Raw genomic sequence first — 21,094 nt, 5'->3', positions numbered from 1 at the left:
GGTGACCACTGTGAAAGGGTCATTTGACCCCCAAAGGGGTTGCAACCCACAGGTTGAGAATCTCTGCACTAGCATAAAGCTAAACAGAAACCATACTCATCTGTCTGAGCTACCTAACCTACACACTCCTAAAGATAGGGTTAGGAACAGATACTGTTCAGACCCAGGGGCTGTCCATATACTTTTAAGTCAAAACTTGATGGAAGCTTGAGGTAGTTTATTGTGTCAACCTGGCCCATAAACACATGTGGGGCTAATTGAAGGGTGGAGAGACAAATGGCTTGGTGAGCCTCGCCTTTCTAGTTCTCAGGTCTCTTGCTTTCTGATAGTTGGACCAGGGTGCAGCTGCCTTAGCCAGTTCCCTGCTTTAGCTGTCAAGGCTGACTTCCTGCAAGACATCTATGAGGAGAAAGCCACATGGACCTACCCCCATGCACCCCTGAATGCTGGAGCAGCCGTGTGGAGACCCATGCCAGCGCTGAGATGTTTACACATCCACTGACTCAGCTTTCCTTCTGCAGTTAGCATCATTGTGTCTGTTTTGTGAGATGGAGGACTTTGTAGATTGGTGGTGGACATATGGGTTAATGGGTTAAGGTTGGACTTGTGGGCTTGGGCAGCACTGGGTTGGGATGTTTTCTTGATCCACATTTAACCTTTATATAAAACTCTCTCTTATACATGATTTTCTGTGGATTTGTTTCTCTAAAGTGCCCAGACTAACACAAAGTCCAAAGAATTAAAAATGTATGTAAACTGCACCAGTTTTACTTAGCTAGTTCTAATAAGATGGCTATCTTTTACTATATTATTACATTGCCAAAGAATTATAAAATTATTTCTAACTCTAAATGTAACAAACAGTACAGTTGGCACACACAAGAATTCACTATTATACCAAAGAATTCCCTATCCACAAATACCAGAATTCCGCCTTACCTCAGTCTGCAGAATGGCAGCCCTTTGCTCCTTAGCAGTCAGGGATTCCTTCAGCACTTCAATGTGTTGCTTACTGTCTGAGAACTGGTTCGTGAGCGTTTCCAACTTGGTCTGTAGGGCCAAGAGTTCTGTGTCCTTCCTGGACAGCTCCTGCTTCACCTGACCAATCTAGAGAGAACAAGAAAGCACTGTAAGATAGGAAGAAATAAAACAAGCTCCTCCAAGCTACAGCTGATGGTTGGCAAGATATCAAAGAAGCTAAATGCAGAATTCAATTTATGAAAAGACATTTTTTCCACCATCTAGCCTTAGATACATATCCCCAAACAAAGCTTATTCAACAAATAGGAAATTTTCTAGTTTTCTTTTATTGCATCAGCTAAGTATTAATGGAAACCTCTAGGAAAATAGAGGTTAAAAAAAAAAACCTTGATTCAATTAAATCATTAAGCATCTAAACATCACTGTGTGGCTAAAACCATGTTCATTTATTTGATTAAGTCAGACCTCTTCAGAACATGAAGGATCTAATGTAGTAGAATCAGTGTAAGCAATAGCACAAAAAGGAAACACAGAAACCTACTATTGCTGAAGTAACTTCAAAAGAAGCTGCTACTGGTTGGCTGGTTTGGGTTTTTATGGTTGTTCCATTTTCACTTTTTCACGAGATTTTTGTGTTTGTTTTTATTTTTGTCCTCAGAAGTTTACATGAAATTCATCTCATAAAAGCTATGTTTGATGCTGCCATTATAAAAATGCGTTTCAGAAACTGAGTAAGTTTTAAAACCTCATCTAATTCACACACAAAAATCTTCTTTAAATAAAAGAGCTAATGTTATGTTAAAAAAATGTTTTCATAAAACATTATTAAATAACATATAAATATAAGTTTTCTATTCTTTATATTGATCCTTGGTGAAAAGTACTCATTTGTGAAAATAAATGTACATATTTTATTTTTAATGTACATACAATTAAGAAATTTTGTTTGTTATAAAATTTTTATGTTACTTTACATTTTAAAGACTCAATAATGAGCTGACTAAGGATACTGAACTAAAAATGAAATTTCCATCTACAAAATCTTGTCACCTACATGTCACTAGTAACTAAGTATGTTACTAGCATGTGACATAAATAATGAATGCATGCATACAATCTCATTCTAAGCAAATGTTTATGAGTACTTTGAAGTTTGGGCTTCTGACAAAGTAATCTATAAATCAACAATGCCAAAGTTATCTTCCCATACATTTCTCTCTTAAGTTAGAGAAGACTTTATTTCAAACATCTCCTGGACATTTCTGTTTTCCTAAAAAACATCTGAAATACATCCTAAATGTATGTCACACAAACAGAAGTCAGATCTGCTTTTCCATAATCTCTCTTCCCTCAGAGGGTAGGTTCACACTTCTGAAAAGGCAAGGTGAAGTTTTCAGAAGGAAAATTTGACAGAGGTCAGGAAAGAGCGCTCGCCTGGCAGAGCGATCAGAGCCTCGGGCTGGCACACCCAGCAGCTTGCGGGAGGACCGGGCAGGCTGCTCTTGGAAAGGCTGCACCGTGAAGCCCTAGGGGGCAGCGCTCTCTGTCCAATAGAATGGCTATCAGTCAGACGCTCTCGTTGTTTCTCTCTAAGTATTTTCATCAAATAATCTGAGGTGTAAGGGTTAAAATACAGTTTGCCTTTTTATATACTGGAATGGCTCTTTATAGTTATAATTCATGCTACAATTATTATTATATGCACAAATTTTAAGAATACTAAAAACATTCATGGAAGGTAAGAGGCTACTCTTTTCTCTTGTGAGAGATGAATGCTCAAGGACCTCTGGGGAGATTACGTCACCAACCAAGAGACAGATTACTATTCCCTCCCAACACTGCACTAAAGCACATCGATTGTCTGAATGAATAGTTAGAAGAAACACTCAAAGTGCTATCACTTTCTCGGCTACAGAGCCATGACTTGAAGGCAACTAAACTTTCTGTATTATTGAATAATTTTCAAATAATGCTAAAGTGGCCTTAAAGCTGGAGCAATGCGAAACTACCATATACGGAGAGCAAATGTTCCACAGAGTTGCCTAAGCTGGAGATCTTAAGCAGTAATGTGGAGAGGTTATACCAATGCCACTCCATTGCTCAGGGCTTACAGAACAAATGTATGGAAAATGATTAGCCTGCTGTCTGACACGATATAGAAATATTTAATAAACGCTATGAGAAAAGTTATTAAACCAAATTAGACCTTTGCAGGCAAAATATTTTTACTTATTTTATCTATACTATAAAATGGTCCATAAGTAATACACATAAAAGTAGGGTTTGCTGTTTTTTGTTGTATGGTTGTTTTTAATGCTCCATTCTAGTCTTAACAAGCAAAACCCAAACTCACTGTCATTGAGTCCATTTCAACTCTTAGCAACCCTATAGGACAAGAGTAGACCTGTCCTTGGGGTTTTCTTTTCTTTTTTTTTTTCTCCTGGCGTTTTCTGAGGCTGTACATTTTTATGGTGCAGAAAGACTTTCTTCTGCAGAGCGGCTGGAAGGTTTGAACCTCCAACCCTGGGATTAGATGCCCCGTGTATAATCCACTACATCGCCAGAGCTCTAACCTTAGGCCAGAATTATTTTCAGAAACAGTTTTCCCTGACACTTTGACAACTGTTTGTTTGCATAGCCTAATACAGGAAGTTTAACAGAACAAAACCCATCCATAGTCGTGGAATCAACTCACAACAGTCCTGAGTGGGATTTCTGCGGCTGGACATCTTTAAGGGAGCAGTCTCAAGTTCCTCCTGAGGAGTGGCTGGTAGGCTTGCTCTGTCGGCCCTGTGGTTGCCTGTCCAAGGCTTACAGACAGAGGCCGCCCCCTCGCACCTCTCAGCTTTTTACAGGGTAGTGTAAACGTAGGTTCTGGAACCAGAACGCCTACATGAAATCAAACTCTGCCTCCTACACACTTTGCTGAGTGCCATCTATTAACTCAGTTTCCTCGTCTGCTGAGGAAGATGTATTACCAACCTCACTTTATATCTACCTCAGCACATTATAAGGTGCTTATAAAAAGTGATACGGTGTTCAGGTATTTTTTCATTATGCGTAGAGATGGAAATTTTAGTTCATTACTTACACAGAAGAATGAACTAGACTTGAGAAAGTTTCAAAAGTCTCGTGATAATTCTAATTTACTAGGGAACTCTAGATAAGATAACTACTTTCCAGACATCTGCTCTTAAAAAAAAAAAAAGCATTTGCTACAAAATCACTTAATGAGGACTTAAGATCTACACAAAACGGTAAAGCATTTTATTCATGAACTTCTAGTTTAAATAAATACATGTGATGCATTGGGAACATATACATATCCCTGTATCTACGCAGGGAGAGGGGGTACCACACAAAAAACAACCAGCACCATTCACAAAAATCAGCAAGTTTCTAGTAACAGGAAAAGAAGTGCAGGAAAACAAAGTCTGAAGTACCATTCATAGAGGGGCAAACGCAACAATAAAGGATTCGGTACAGAACTCTGAAGAGCAGGTGGAGGGCTCACTGCACACAAAGTGACACAGGTCAAAATGGTGAGAAGGGGTAGGGTAAGCAGCAGAGCAGGCTGGTTAGTACTAGTGTTGGGCAAAGTGCCAACCACAGAGAACGAGAGTGTAAGGCACCCAGAAGCCAGGGCTTGCAGGGTCCCCTGCGGGCCCCCAAGACATAAATCTTACGGCAAAGACCTCAGTCTGAAGACCAGCCGCTCTCTTTTTCAGCTCCTCCCCTTGAGCCTCTTTCGAATTTAGTTCTTCCTTCAGTTGCTCTACCTGTCACGACATTGTTAAACTTTTTCACTCAAATATCAACGTAGGTCTTCGTGTTAGCGGCTTTTTAGTCAGTGCAGTTACTGGAAATAATGACTCACAAGACGCAATGAAATCTGTTCCCCTAATTCTCTAGATGGCTTCTCTATTTCCACTGGGTTTCTAAAGGACTGGAATGCTAATCAGCCCATAGGATGCACAACCATAGTGAATTTAATGAAGTCTATTTTAACATCAGATTATGAAGTGGGGTATGAGAATGAGTTGGGTATTTGTTTTTACTTGTAAAATTATTATGAAATTGGCCAAAGAACTCAACGATAACAGAGTCTTAAAATAACAGAGAAATACTCTACAGACACACCGATGGCAGAGACATGTGCCAGAGTAAGATGCCGGGGCCTGGAAAGGGAGCTATGACACTGTTAGAAATGTTTCCATTTTCTGTTGGGAGGAATTGAGGAAGTAATTAATACAACTGGGTTCTAGAAACATTTAGTTTCTAGCAAAAATGTCACAATTTAATTTTAAAATAATACACAGCAAAATGATAAGCTGGTAAGTGCAATAATACAAATCCTTCAGTTTATTGGACAGTTTATAGACTCAGATAACTAATTTTTAGACCCAAATGACTTTAAATATGGGGAAGTGGTATTATAACTAAGTTTTATAAACACACACAAATGTGTCTCAGGGGTACCTGTTCTACCAGGTGAGAGGGCGTCAAAAATTTGTGGGAAACAATTCTACCTTACAGCTGGACTGGAGGATGTACACTGGTACAGATACAAACTGGAAATACAGGGAATCCAGGATAGATGAACCCCTTAGGACCAGTGGTGAGAGTGGTGATACCGGGTGGATGGAAGGGAGGGAGAAAGGGGGAACAGATTACAAGGATCTACACATAACCTCCTCCCTGGGGACAGACAGCGGAGAAGTAGGTGAAGGGAGACGTCGGACAGTGTAAGATATGACAAAATAATAATAATTCATAAATTATCAAGGGTTCATTGGGGAAGGGGGAGCAGGGTCAGAGGGGGAGAAATGAGGAGCTGATACCAAGGGCTCAAGTAGAAAGCAAGTGTTTTGGGAATGAAGGGGGAAACAAATGTACAAAAATGCTTGACACAATGGATGTATGTGTGGATTGTGATAAGAGTTGTACAAGCTCCCAATAAAATGATTTAATTATTTTTTAAAATTGTAAGAAAACACCATTATTTTTTTCACTGAATTTTCCCACAAACTTTTGAAGCCCCCTCGTATATGAGGGAGTACCCAAAACAAACCAGAATTTTTCAAAGCTATGTATGTAAATTTTTTTACAAAACAACCTATCACCTTCAGAGTACTCTCCATTAAATTTATTACATTTGTCAAATCCGCAGTTCCATTCTTGGAAACATTTTTTAAACTTATCTGTTTGGATGGCTGACAGCACCTCCTTCGTTCTGTCCCTCACTTCTTCTACTTCATCAAATTGCTGTCCCTCCATACCCCTCTTCATTTGCGGAAACAAAAGGCCATTGTTCAAGTGAGGTCAGGTGAGTCAGGTGTGTGGGGCAAGAGAGGCATGCAGTTTTTTTTACCCAAAACTGGACCACTGAGATGGTTGTGTGAGCAGGTGCATTGTTGTGGTGGCAAAACCAGTCCCCTCTCTGCCACAGATCAGGCCTTTTTTATCACACACTGTTACACAATCTTTTCAGAACCTCTAAATAGAAAGCTTGATTAACAGTCTGACCTGGTGGAATGAACTCCAAATGCACTTTGAGTTGACATTTCCATCTGTTTGGGAAGTTGACATCCAGAACAAGGTTTGTCATAAATCAAGATTTCACCTTTTTTGAAATGGGAAAACCACTCATACACTTGAGTTTTTCCCATAGCATTGTCCTTGTATGCTGTGTTCAGCATCACAACAGTTTCTATGGCATTTTTCCCAAGCAGGAAACAAAATTTCACAGCCGCATGCTTTTCTCTTAAATCGGCCATCACAAAAAACAAGGTTCCAGTGAAACTGCTTTCATGAAAAAATGCACTCTAACCGGAGAGAACCTTCCACGTGACACCACTAGGTGCACTAACTCAGAGCAAGATGCTTGCCTAGCAGGGAAAATGTGTATTACAAAAGTTCTTCCCAAAAGAGTTCTTTTCTAATTTTGGGGGGGATACCACCTCATAGAGCCAAAGGCCACCCACTCAGATAGCTAAAGAGTAAATTCATAAGCTCTGTGGGAAGCAATAGGCCTGACAGCAAATAGATCTTCTCCCAGGGATAGAGCAAAGGACCTCCCTTTGTGAAACTGTGTGAAACAAGGATATGATTTCATTTAACCCATTTCAGGGGGAAAGGGTGTGTGTGTGGCAGGGGGAGGGAGTTATTCTCTGGGTTTTAATTCTTTTTAACTACTTCACAACAGGTAGAGATGTCTGATCTCTCAAGTTAAGAAAGGAGAAAAATCCACCTAGTAATCATTCCACTGAAACATTTTGGAGGTGCTGGCATATGTGATATGTTAAACTAAAATATTACATAGTTAGAAGCATAGAATTGCCTCAAATTAAAAATTCCTAGTAATAATTATAAAATGCAGCAACTTTCCAAACCCCCTTTTTAAAAAAATAATTTTAATAAGGGTTCATACAACTCTTATCACAATCCATAGCCATCCATGTGTCAAGCACATTTGTACATTTGTTGCCACCATCATTCTCAAAATGTTTACTTCCTACTTGAGCCCTTGGTATCAGCTCCTTATGTCTCCCCCCCTCCCAATGAACCCTTGATAATTTATAAATTATTATTTTTTCATGTCTTACACTGTCCGATGTGTCTCCCTTCACCCACTTTTCTGTTGTCCAACCCTCTGGGAGGGGGTTATATGTAGATCCTTGTAATTGGTTCTCCCTCTCTACCCCACCTTCCCTCCACCCTCCCAGTATGGCCACTCTCACCACTGGTCCTGAAGGAATCATCTGTCCTGGATTCCCTGTGTTTACAGTTCCTATCTGTACCAGTGTCCATCCTCTGATCTAGCCAGATTTGTAAGGTAGAATTGGGATCATGATAGTGGAGGAGGAAGCATTCAAGAACTAGAGGAAAGTTGTATGTTTCATCATTGCTACGCTACACCCTGACTGGCTTGTGTCCTCCCCAAGACCCTTCTGTAAGGGGATGTCCAGTTGCCTATAGATGGGCTTGGGTCCTCACTCCGCACTCCCCCTCATTCACAATGATATTATTTTTTTGTTCTTTGATGCCTGGTACCTGATCCCATCAACACCTCGTGATCACCCAGGCAGGTGGGCTTCTTCCATGTGGGCTTTGTTGCTTCTGAGCTAGATGGCCGCTTGTTTATCTTCAAGCCTTTCAAGACCCCAGATGCTATATCTTTTGATAGCAGGGCACCATCAGCTTTCTTCATCACATTGGCTTATGCACCCGCTTTGTCTTCAGCAGTTGTGTTGAGAAGGTGAGCATCATGGAATGCCAGTTTAACAGAACAAAGTGCTCTTGAGTTGAGGGAGTACTTGAGTGGAGGCCCAATGTCCATCTACGACCTTAATACTAAACCTATATATATACACACACAGACCTATTTCCCCATCGTTATAAATATATTTACATATGTATATGCCTGTATTTAGACCTCTATAAATGCCCTTTGCCTCATAGTTCTTTCCTCTATTTCCTTTTACTTTCCTCTTGTCCCACTATCATGTTCAGCCTTCATTTGGGTTTCAGTAATTCCTCTCGGTTACAGTGCCCTTGATCAAGCCCTACCAGGCCTCCTACACCCTCCTCCCCACTGATTTTGAATCACTTGTTGTTCCCTTGTCCCTGAGTTTGTTAACACCCACTTCCTTCCAAATCCGTTTTAAGAATCCCAGTATCACACACATTTACCTTGTTTTTCATAAACTTTGAATGGCTCCGGTACACCTCCATCTGCTTCATTTCTTCCTCTCGTTCTTCAGTACTCAAAGCCCCATTGGATTTCAGCATCTGAATTTCCTCTTCCAAATCCCGGAGCCCACGCTCCATAGAAGAAATTTTTGAATCCTGGGGACAATAAAATATTTTAGTTATTAAAGTATTCACAAACACAACTCACTCATTGCCATAGAGTCAATGCTGACTCATAGCAACCCCAGAAGAGAGAACAGAATGGCTACTTTGAGTTTCTGAGACTTTAGCTGTTTAAGAGTAGGAAGCCCTGACTTCCTCACATGCACAAAGACAGAAGTTAAAAAAAACAATCTGCATGTAAAGATGTTATATTTAATAAAAACAATCAAAGATGCAGAAAAATGGCATTGATGCTTTACTTCTAAACTACACCCATTATGGCCATTTGGGTGGAAGGAGGAAAAATCTTATACTCCAATACGATTTTTGCTTTATTTCTTCCATTAGTCTTGAACTCTTTCAAATAAAGTTTAAACAATTATCTAAAAGTACATATAATAAAAATTTGGTTTTCTCTGGACTTGTTGGTGGACAGATTTTTTTGTTTAAAAAGTGTGTAAAACTTACAGTAAAATCTTTTCTAGCTCTAATATTCTATCATTTTACTTGGTGACCCATGTAAGGCATATTTCTACTCCTAAAGAGAGGGTCAGAAAGAGTGAAAAGAATTCGAAGATTTATTTTTAAATGTTCATAACAATTTTTATAATAAAAATTTTATAACATCCCCATTGAGGAAAAACCGCAATTAGATTGAGGGTTTTGGGGTTTTTTTTAATGTTGGAAATCTTATTCTCTATGTTTCTCCACACATTTTAACTATTTCATAATTTTTTTATCACTGTCCTTGTAAATCATCAACAAAATCACGTCCTAGTGGAACATCATGTACACTGAGCATCTTAATTTTGTAACAATATCTAGTTTAATACCAGTGAATTATGCTCAATGTAGCCTTTCCAACCCTAATCCCTTATGTGATATAATTCTTAATTTCACACACCTGGGGCTATAGTCCCATTTTTGAAGACATTATCTACTAACAACAGGAAGAGGATGAGATTAAGATCTGACCTTAGATTAAGATCTGACCTTAATAGAGGGTGTGAACCAGACCATTCTTTGTTTAATGGTTATCCTGGTTATTGCTGCTTGTCATAAATGTAGGGAATGATATGCTACAGCTGAGAGGAGAACAGCTGTTTCTCAAGTGGCCTGGGAAAGAGCCTGGCTGATTAAGATCTGTAGGAGGCCAATGCCTACTGGGAACATCTTGCCAGAGGCCCCCAGTCATATGTGCATAACTAAGATACAGTCCAGGGATGTAAAATAGACCATCACACTTGGGTGAAACCTGATTGCACCGTATCACTCCCACATGGATCTGGTAAAGAAGGTGGGGGGAGAGACGGATGGAATTTACCTGTAAGTTATTGTGAATAGGATTCCCTACAATGCCATCTGCTGCATAGAAAATGAGCCAGCTGAGAAACAGAGGAGGTGATCTCATCACCAGCTCTAAGAGCGGGAGTGGAGTGTGTGCTCTGCCCCAGCATTTGACTTACCCCTCCCTGCCTGACTTTCGGAATTTGGATGGGACAGTCACCATCCCTCAAACTTTCCTGAGTTCTGTGGGGGCACTGCAGCAATTCCCAAACTCAGAAATGGGAAGGGATATGGTCAAGGGGGGCATTCGGGGGAAAGGGATGGTGGATGGAGAAGACTAGCATCTTGCTAGAGGTGGACTTTGGGGACTTATTCAATTGCTAACTCCTTTGGACTAGTTTCGTATCGTTCTTAAAAAAGAAATTGTAACCACAACTAAGATAAGCTGATTCCAACTGGCAGCAACTCCCCCCAGAGTAATAGTGTGCCGGTGGTTTTCCAAGGCTGTCAACCTTTACAAGAGTAGAAAGCCTCATCTTTCTCTGACAGAGTGACTGGTGGTTTCAAACGGCTGGCTTTGAGGTTAGCAGCCCAATGTGAAACCCTCTGTGCCAACAATCATCAAAATCCGCTGCCAACAAGTGGGTTCCAGCGCACAGCAGAGCCCAGAAGTGCCCTACCAGATTCCCAAGGCTCTGATCTGTATGGAATCCGAATGCTTTATCTGTCTCCATTGTCGTCACGGGTAGACTCAATCCACTGGTCTTTTTGCTAGCAGTCGAGCATTAACAACTGTACCATCCTAGGACTCCTCAAAACACCCAAAACCAAACTCACTGCCACTGAGCCAATGCCAACTCACAGCAACCCTCTAAGACAGGGTAGAACTGCCCCCCAGTTTCCAAGACTGTACTGCCTTTTTTTTTTTGCTTTTCAAGTTTCCTTCAATTACATGTTTATTAATCTTCAGTTCATAGGTTAAATATATAGTGCTGAAAACAGATAGAGAGACTGCCCATGGCTTTTTATTGAATCCAGGTCTGGAAGCATTCATATTATACATGCCTGATAAAAGCGACCTCGCTGGAGATGAGAAGAGGGAAAGGAGGGAGGAAGGCTTTCTCTGAGAGAGCTCCAGCGGGTGAGCAGGGGCCACATATCTGTCTGCATGAGCAGAGTTACAATCAGAACTTAGCCTGCAATGGAGGGACTAACTCTTCTGGGGAGTAAACAGCATCTCTCAAGGGGCAGCTGCTGGTTTTGAACTGCTGACCTTGCAGTTAGTTGGCCAATGTGTAACCATTATGCCACCAGAGCTTTGGAGCTCCTTAGACTATCAATTAAGAAAAACTCCTACACAGAACTAATACTTTTATATCCTAAGTGTAGATGTTTATAAACCTAAGAGAGAGAGATCTAAAAGAGTATACATTAAGCACAACTTCATTTTACTTTCAGAGAAACTGTTGACACTTTCGGAAAACATTTTGAGAGAATGATTCCTTTTCCCACTTTACTCCAAGAATTTATTTTTAGACTTCCCTGCTCTTGTTACCTAGAGCACTCAAAGGGAAAAAAACAACCGCAACTAGCTATTATCAGGTTCAAGGGAGAAGACAGCTCCTCAGCCTTGTTCACTGCATTACCTTTAAGTGTATCACACCAAAAATTTTCCATTACTTAGCTAGGCAAATAAAACAACATTTGGTTCAAAAGTAAATGTACTTAATTAATACACTCTAAACCTGAAACAGGATTTTTAATTCATCATGTAAAACTGGTGAGCCTCAAGCAATTCCTGGCTCTCAAAGAATAAGCTGTTTCAGCTGCCCTATCTGAGAATCTGCATTTAAATACAATAAATCCTTGTGGAACCATTAGCATGAAGCCTCTCCAGAACGACTAGAATATGAGGCATCGGCATAGGAATAAAGGAATTAAAGTACCCCTGGTGCTGCTTGTATAAAGCATTTGGCTGCCAACTGCAAGGTCGTCGGTTCCCGCTCACTAGGTGTTCAAAGGAGAAAGCTGTAACTTCCCGGAACTCTCTCCATCACAACCCACTCCTCCCCAGCACCACAGAGCAGCAGAGGGAGAAAGCCTGAGTCCGTCCGCACAGACCGCGGCCTTGGAAACCCTCTGGGGAAGTTCTGCTCTGTCCTGCGAAGTCATTAGGAGCTGGATCAACTGAGACAGCAACAGCCTGCAAATCAAAGAAAGTAAAACCTGGGTCCTCCTGTGACACACCTTGGCCTGCTGGTAATGAAAGGGAATACAGAGGAGGGTTTGTTTCCAGCACAATCGCTCCACACAGGACACCATCATCGCCAGCTAAGAGAGAAAAGGGGGCGCTGACGGTTGAAAGGCTGGCAGTTCAAGTACACCAGCCACTCTGCTGGAAAGATGTGGCAGTCTGCTTCTATAAAGAGTACAGCCTCGGAAAGCCTATGGGGAAGTTCTACTCTGTCCTGTGGGGTCACTAGGGCACGCATACACCAGCAGCTCAACACTCACTGGACAACATATGCCCAGATGAAAGGCCTTGCCGTGAAATATCATTTCATCCTCTCTGTCATCCCCAATACAGAAAGGCAGCTCTTCTCCATATCAGCACCCCTAATACCAAATGTTGCATCATAAATGCTCCCCCCCTGCCCAAAAGAGAGCCTATGGTTACAACTCTGAAAAGCATGTGGCTGGCACTGGCTACCTAGAAATAAAATCTGCCAGACTTCTCTCTGGAAGCAGGTCAGGAAATTCACCCAATACTCTCAGCTAGGTCGAGCAGCACCTCAACAATAACCCCAGCTGGGTTTACTTAAGGAACGACTGTCCCTGGGACCACGCTACTTTCCCCTAGGATATGTAGTAACCAATCAAATCTTTCATCAGCGTAGTTTTCTAACTCCCCGGCACTAGCTCTCTTACGATGGAGCAAGCAATTCCACTGAGCTTCTGGAAATTCTCTACTTAGTGATAAATCCCCCAAATCCTCAACCTTTTTACAAAGGTGGTTTTCTTGCCCCAAGGAAAACCTTTCTTTCCTGAAGGATATAATTTCCCTGAACACTCTCAAGCAAAACCCACTTGTACCCAGCACACAAAGGAGCAGGAGGAAAGGCCTGGTGGTGTCCTGGCTCCACAATGATGTTGTCTTTCTCACTCTACCTTCCTCTCTGCTGCCTCTGAGACTCTCCCTCACTCATTCAGCCCATTTTATGAAGTCTGGCATCTGGCTGCCAATCTTCTCTTTTAATCTTACCATCGTGCTAGGACTTCAATGCCCCCATTCCCTCAACCTCTTTAATTCCAATACTCTCATCCTCCTATTTCCCCTCTCCAGTTTAGAAGACTGGACTCTGAGACAACGGGTGATAACAATCACCCTGTCCAGGGTGGTCGGAATCTCATTTCCCATTACTTCCTGTGTAACCCCACAGTTCTCCACTTTTTAACTAGGGCATATTCTCCCAATCTAAATGCTCTTCTTCCATAGCCAGCCTCCATTCCAGAATTGACCACCAAACTACAGAACTCTCTCTCTCGCTCTCTCTCTCTCTCGCTCTCTCTCTCTCCATCACCCCCAGTTCACATGCATTCCTAACTAGCACATCTAACTAGCAAACTCCTACCCTAGACCAGTAGTAATTCTATTCCTCTACTGCTAAAGGGAACCAAACTAAAGCACTATCAATTCAATTCCAACTCACAGGAGCTCTACGTAAGGTCCCCAAGACTGTGAATCTTTACAGGAGCCGACAGCCCCATCTTTCTCCTACAGAGAAGCTGGCAAGTTGAACCACCTTGCAGGTTGACTTTGACCTTGCAGGGTCAAAGTCACAGCATCCCCAAGGCTCCTTCTGCTGAAGGAAAGGGAAGCAAGAGGAAGAGGAGGAAAGAGGGGCAAAATTGGGGAAGTGAGTGGGAAGGAGGAAGGAGGCAGTCAGGCAGAACAATAGGAAAGGTGGGAGAAGAGGAGAAATAAAATTGCATTACCGTGCAGATTACTGTTGTATCAACTACATCTTCCCATTTCCCCCAAAGACTATTCTAGAACATACTTTTCTCAAGCTCATGCCACACTCATAACTCAGCTGTTACAGTTATGATTTCAACAGTATCCAATGGGGCCTCTTAGCAGAAGGCCGGTGCAGCCTACAACAACAGCTCCATTGCTAATAAATGCCATTACACACCCCATGCTGCCAAAAGCCCAGGGAAGGAGAAATCTCTCACTCCACACACATTCATGTGCTTCATTCCGAAGATCACATGTGCAAGTATACTTGTGGGATGGGAATTAAACTCTTCTAAAAGGTTCTTTACAAGATGGTTGTCAAGACTACTAATTATCTAACTACAAAGAACCCAGAATCCGCTAATTTGGAATTTATTTGGTAAAATTCCTTCTCCAGTGAGAATGAAAACGTAAACAATAGAAGCAAAGAAGGCTAGTTCTCCTACCTGTGCTTGAGAGGCATTTGTTTACATGATTCATATACCAATAAATAAATATTCCCATCGTATTAACAAATATTAAGTAAAGGTCCTAAATGCAGATGTAGTGCCAAGCTCTGGGCATAAGAAGTCGAAAGCAGGTAGGGCGGATGTTTTTAGCTTTGTGAAAATACATGTTAGTAAAACTAACAGCTGAGGCAGCAGCCAACATTTACTGAATGCTTGCCAGGTCCTGGGTCCTGGTCATAGTGTTTTACTTTTTTTTTTTAATTTACACTTTAAAACCATCCAGAGAATGGGTGTTATCATCATTGCCATTTTATTGATTTAAAAAACTGAGGCAGAGAGGTTACAGTAACTTAACTGGTCCGTGAAGTGGGACTCTGAATCTAGGAAGTTTAACTCCGGATCGGCGAGCTCTTCATCACCATATGCATCACATGAAAGAGCGGTAAGCCTTTCATTAACTTAAAGCAGATGTTTCCCAATGATGGTGCCTGGTTTTCTGGGGTCCCTTAGTCACCTTCCAACTCACCCCTGAGTTTTCAGCCAAATAATAGACAGCTCTATAAGGGGAATGTTAGGTAGCAGAACAGGGACCAGGGTATCCACTGGGCATGCTCCATATCCAGGCTCCCAGCCAGGAAGGGGCAGTACACCTAGGTGGGAGGTACACTTGGGTGGGCCCCAATCTGGGTCAGGTGAACTTAATTCAGCCAATGGGGTCAGCAGTACTGTCAACCAGGCCTCCCAGCAGAGGGCCCTGAAAAGCCAGAATCCAAAGCCCTGGCCCTCTTTGCCAGCTGCTCCTTGGCTGGGCTGTGGGTTTTCTGGCCCCAGGTTTCCTCGGGTGGGTATGAAGTGCCCTGAGGGTCCCTGTGTAAAACCTTAAACCTCTGTCATTTATAAAAACTTACTTGGATCACAAGCTAGGCTTAAGTGTGAATTCTTTCTCATGCAAAGCCAAGGAACCTAACAGAAACACTGATAATACATTGTGGGGGTTGTAATCAATTATATGAAAGTTATGGAATGGAAAACTCTATAAACCTTTGCCCAATTCACAATAAAAAGCGTTTACATTAAAAAACAAAAAGTGGTCTATGTGGTGAAAACTAGTTACATAATATTAGTACAGTACAAACCTTTGCCATGGTATTAACATTTGCACAAAAGGTGCGAAGGTGATTAATGTTTTAGCACACGTCAAGGCGATGGTCCCACACCACACTAGAAATTATTGTATTCTTCACTGTTAGACATTCACAAAATTAAAATTTTAAAACCGTTCTTGACAATTGTTTTAAGAATGTTCTTGGTGACGCTGCATAAATTATTGCTTTTAATAAACCGCAGTCCTTGTGTACAGTCTTTTGAACATTTTGTGCAACAAAATGGAAACTTAGTAATCAGCACTTCCACTATGTATGGTGACCATTCCTAGTGAAAGCATTTTGCTTATCTGACGTGAAAGCTGAATTGGCTGCTTTGATCAACTATTACTGATACACAAACTATGTTTATTGAGACTTGTTATTTGTCAGACTTTCTTCTCCCCAAAAATAAAAATAACTAAAAACCCAGAAATAAATGAGCCTGTCACTTTATACGAGTAAAAGTTAAGAGAAAAATAATTAAGAAAAATTGATTTACACAAATTCTGAATAACATTTTCTGATACAATTTGGTTTATGATTTACAACTCAAAGGAAATAGAAGGTCTTTTAAAATGTATATTGTATTAACTCTTACTAGGTTCCCGTATCTATAAAATAAGTGGGATTTTATTGTGTTCGCTTTTCACACATCCTTTCACACGTGAAAGGTAACACCCATCATTTAAAAATGTAAACTGACTCATAAGATCCTTAGATTCGTACTTACCTTCATTTCAATAACAGTCTGCAGAGCTTTTGTTTTAGCAGAATCGGGAGCATTCTCAAATCTCCGATGTATTTCCTATGCAAGAGAAACAAAACCAGACAGTAAATGCCCATTTTTCTCACTCATTTGGTTAGAAAGGGTAGGGAAAGTGAGTAGTTTTATATAAAAGATGGTTACTCCAGCTGTTATAGATTAAACTGTGCCCCCCACAAATATGTCATAAACACCATGATTATAATCCTATTTGGAAATGGGTTATCTCTGTCATGTAAAGGTTTAGTGTAGGCTGTATCTTCCATCTATCTTGAGATATAAAAGACATTAATCAATCAAGCTAAGAAGCAGAGGTGGGGAAGAAAGATGCCAGGCCACATGAAGACTGGCCAGAAGCAGAAGTTCAGAGACACAGACTTTCCTCCAAAGCAGAGATAGTCTTCTCCTAGGACCTGAGCCAATTCAGACTCCGAGCCGTCTAAACTATGAGAAATATTTTTTAAGCTGTCTGCTTAGAATATATCTCTTACAGCAGCACTATAAAACTAGGACACCAGCCTTCTGAGACCCTTTGACATCTTTCTGTCTGCCTGGCCTTCCCTGTCTCTGAACACGGAGCGATTTAAAATCAGCCACCCAGACCTCAGCTGCCATAACAGTTTGGACAGTAGTCGGTCTCCAGATTGGTGTGTCAATCTTCCACATGACTCCACGATGTATAATCAGAACTCCAAATGATCCAAAGGAGGGGGACTGGAAATGTTCCCTCTTTAAAGGGAGAAATAAAAGCAGACAATCAGTCTGCACTGCACAAAGCTACTGAAAACAGCTGTGTTGACAACAGCCTTTCCAGAGCAGGCAACCCCTAGAGTAGCAACCACCTGGTTACCTGTGATGAAAATCTCTTTCCAGTGGGGCTATCTAGGTAGAAAGAAGATTAGACTGGCAATTCAATTCCCTTAGTAGTTCATGCTTTTTAAAAAGGCAGGAAAAAGTTCAGCTAGGCTTTTAACCCAATTTTAGTGAACTCAGAATTAGAATCTTTAAGGATCACACCCAAGTTCCCAGAAAGTTACTAGACCATCTTAGACTATTTTCTTGTCAGATGTCTGAATAACTCTGAGATAGTAAAAAGAAGTTTCAATAATGGAAACTCAAAATGGAATTTTGAAATAATAACAAATTCCCTGGAATTCTGGGCACCCTTGTACTTCCAAAGTATTCTGGGTCAGTCTCTAGTATCCCCCAGAAACACACAGATGAATATTTTCCATCTTAGTAATGGATCTACCAAAACAAAAAGGATTTGAAAAACAATATTCTAACTATATCTTTCACCTATCAATTCATCGTGCCTACCAAGGCAGAATGAGTTGAGGAAAACATAACTGCAAACTTAATTGAGCTCCCTCTTTCCAAATGAGCAGTCCTACAATTATAAACTGTCGACCAGTATTGAATGAACACCCGCCTTCCCCATCTGGCTGCTCATGGCTTAAGCCACTATGCATACGCACCATCCTTTCTGCTACCTCGCTCCAACTCCAGCCAACTGAGTAGCTCACTGTATGTGCAGCAACTACCTCAGACTTCAGACCAGCCTTCCAATTACTCAAGTCCAAAATCCAAGTCTTCTTCTTGTTGCCCTTGCCCTCACAAGTCATAACCACCCAGTCAGGAAATTCTGTTAATTCTACCTTCCAAACATCCCAAATCTATCCACTTCTTGCGATCTCCACTGCTACCTCCTGGAGTTCACCATGAATTAATTATCTTATTGGGGGTTCATACAAATCTTATCACAATCCATACATACATCAATTGTGTAAAGCACATTTGTACATCCATTGCCCTCATCATTCTCAAAACATTTGCTCTCCACTTAAGCCCCTGGCATCAGCTCCTCATTTCCCCCCACCTGTCCCTGCTCCCCACTCCCTCATAAACCCTGATAATTTATAAATTATTATTTTATCATATCTTGCCCTGTCCAACATCTCCTTTCACCCACTTTTCTATTGCAAAGACTTATCTTTTAATGCAACAGCCTCCTAAATGCACTCATAGTCTCTGATCTCTCTACAGTCTAATCAGAATAACAGAATAGTCTGAGTGACCCAGGAAAAATTGTATCCTGTCGCTCCTCTGCTCCAAGTCCTGCCAAGGCTCCCCAATTTGATTCAAAGTTGTTTCATTAGCCCAGAGAACCTCATCTTTTACCACCTGAAACCTCAGTCACTGTGTCAGCCAATCTGGCTGGTCTCCTTGCTGTTCCTCAACAAGTTAATAAAAATCTTTCAGATTAAAAGGAAAAATATCCACCTCTCATACACCATGCAGCCTCCAGGTCCTAAAATCTTTGTACCAGGGTCTTGCCTATCTGAATGCTCTTCCTCTAGTTGCCGGCTGGCTTCATCTCCTTCAAGTTTTCTTTCAAATGCACTTCCCATAGGAGTGGGCTCATTAGTTGTGATAAGGGCATTACGGTTATACAGAAGGGAAAACATCCACAAAGTTTGAGAGATATATGTGGTTTCATCTGCAATGCTCTTCTTGTCTCAAGAATTTCTGAACCCCGTTCTCCAGCTCTACAAAGATTCTGGAACCTTCCTATCTATTTGTTGAAGCTGGGAGTTATGCTCTATTTGGGGGTTAGAGTGAGAAAAAAAAATAATTTTGTACCTTGTCTTAGTGAAGGAAAGAGATTTTTAATCAAATAATCAAAACAACTCACCAGAGCCACTGATGACCTCCATAGTAGTAAATCCCATGACTCATCTTAGTCTGCATTTGAAGCAGCAGCACTGACACAGCTGTTACTCTCCTCCTCATCAGACCCTCTTCCTTATTGTATTCTTTCCCCTTGGCTTTCAAATCATAACTCTTTTTCAGCTTGCCTATCTTAATGGTTCCTTTCTTCCCAACCCTTTAAGAGTACCCCAGACATCACTCCTTTGTTCGCCATCTACACTCCTCCTCTCGGTGATCTGATCCAGTCTCATGAATTTCTTCACCATCCACACAATGATTCCCATAGGTAAACCTGCTGAAATCTACTCTCGTATATGCATCTACCTTCTTAGCATCTCAATGTAGATATCTAAGATATCACACTGTTAACATGTCTAAAACCTAACTCCTGGTCTACCCTTTCTAAACTTATTTCACCCACCCTGTATCAATGGAGTTTTAAGTAATCCCATTCTTACATTCTATTTAAGATTGTAACTTGCCTCTGACTCACATTTTCAATCCCCCAACCAAGCTTTATTTGCTTCTCAGCATTTGCCATTTCAGAACAGCACACGATTTATAAATTGGGTGGGTTTTGCTCTTTGTCTTGTTTATGTGACAGACTACATTGACTGTTTTTCAGATGTTGATCCATCCTTGCATCCCTGATATGAATCCCATTTGGTCATGGTAAATTTTTTTGTGTGTGTATGTTGTTGGGTTCTATTGGCCAGAATTTTGTTGAGGATTTTCGCTTTTATAGTCATGAGGGATATTGGTCTGTAGCTTTCTATCTTTGTGGGGTCTTTGCCTGGTTTGGGCATCAGGGTTATGTTTGCTTCATAGAATGAGTTTGGGAGTTTGTTGTCCTTTTCTATATTCTGGGCTAGTCTGTGTATAATTGGTGACAGCTCTTCTCTGAATACTTGGTAGAAATTCCCCTGTGAAGCCATGTGGTCCTAGACTTTTTTAGTTGGAAGTTTCTTAGTAACAGAGCCCTGGTGGTACAGTGGTTACACGTTGGGCTGTGATCTTCAAGGTCAGCAGTTTGAAGCCACCAGTCTCCAAGGGAGAAAGATAATGCTTTCTACTCCAGCAAACAGTTACAATCTCAGAAACTCAAAGGGGAAGTCCTACCCTGTCCTATAGGTTGCTGAGAATTTGTGATGGGGCCCATGGTGTAAAGGCCAGGCAGCAAATGAGCACCCTGGTGAGGCTAAGTGAGGCGGCCCACACTGAGTTGACCAGATGAAGAGAAGATTTTTGAGCCTGTGAAGGGGTGCACATTGCTGCTGACTTAATGAATGGTCTGTCCTGATTTGACTTTGCTATGGATGAAGACTCACAAGATTCCAACTGGAATGAAGATACTTCACGTCAAAGAATATGATTGTCTCTTCAGAGCACGGGGTTGATGCAAATGGGCAGTATAGAAATTGGATACCCACAATACCGAGGATAAAGGCATGAACTGGCTGGCTTACAAACTTTCATAGGTGGGGGAATATATTTATAGGATTATGGTATAGGTGTTCACTTAATTACAATTGTTTAGCATAGAATATTGTTTTGAGAAAAAAAAATGGGTGAAGGGAGACAGAGGTCAGTATGAGACATGAAAAAAAATCTATAAATTATCAAGGGTTCATGAAAGGAGGGAGGGTGGGTGTGAGAGGGAAGAAAAGAGCTGATACCAAGGTCTCAAGTATAAAGAAAATGCTTTGAAAATGATGATGGCAACATGTGTACAAATGTGCTTAACACCATGGATTGTGATAAGAGCTGTACGAGGCCCCAATAAAATTATTTTTAAAATAAATAAATAAACATTGTGGGGGGAGAATATTGTTTTGTTCACTTACAGATTGTGTTTAAATGAGCATGACACACATTGAATTGTATG

At 41.1% G+C, this 21,094-nt stretch overlaps 1 protein-coding gene across 8 annotated transcripts in view; it reads right to left on the bottom strand.

Moving 5' to 3' along the window:
- The window catches only part of ERC1 (ELKS/RAB6-interacting/CAST family member 1), a 479,183-nt gene that overhangs the window by 330,946 nt on the left and 127,143 nt on the right, over window positions 1–21,094 (bottom strand). For 5 of the 8 annotated variants that reach the window (XM_075552242.1, XM_075552244.1, XM_075552246.1 and 2 more), the window contains exons 4-7: window positions 16,465–16,539; window positions 8,674–8,829; window positions 4,677–4,760; window positions 940–1,107 (exon numbers count right to left, since the gene is read on the bottom strand). In XM_075552242.1, the coding sequence (XP_075408357.1) occupies window positions 940–1,107; window positions 4,677–4,760; window positions 8,674–8,829; window positions 16,465–16,539 (483 nt within the window). The remainder of the gene's footprint in view (window positions 1–939; window positions 1,108–4,676; window positions 4,761–8,673; window positions 8,830–16,464; window positions 16,540–21,094) is intronic. The other 3 variants (XM_075552248.1, XM_075552247.1, XM_075552243.1) reach the window with 1 other exon arrangement.

This window comes from Tenrec ecaudatus, chromosome 6 (genome assembly GCF_050624435.1).
Source record: "Tenrec ecaudatus isolate mTenEca1 chromosome 6, mTenEca1.hap1, whole genome shotgun sequence".
Classification (NCBI taxonomy): domain Eukaryota; kingdom Metazoa; phylum Chordata; class Mammalia; order Afrosoricida; family Tenrecidae; genus Tenrec; species Tenrec ecaudatus.
Note: the sequence above shows the minus strand (reverse complement) of the source record. Positions and strands in the feature narration are given on the sequence as shown.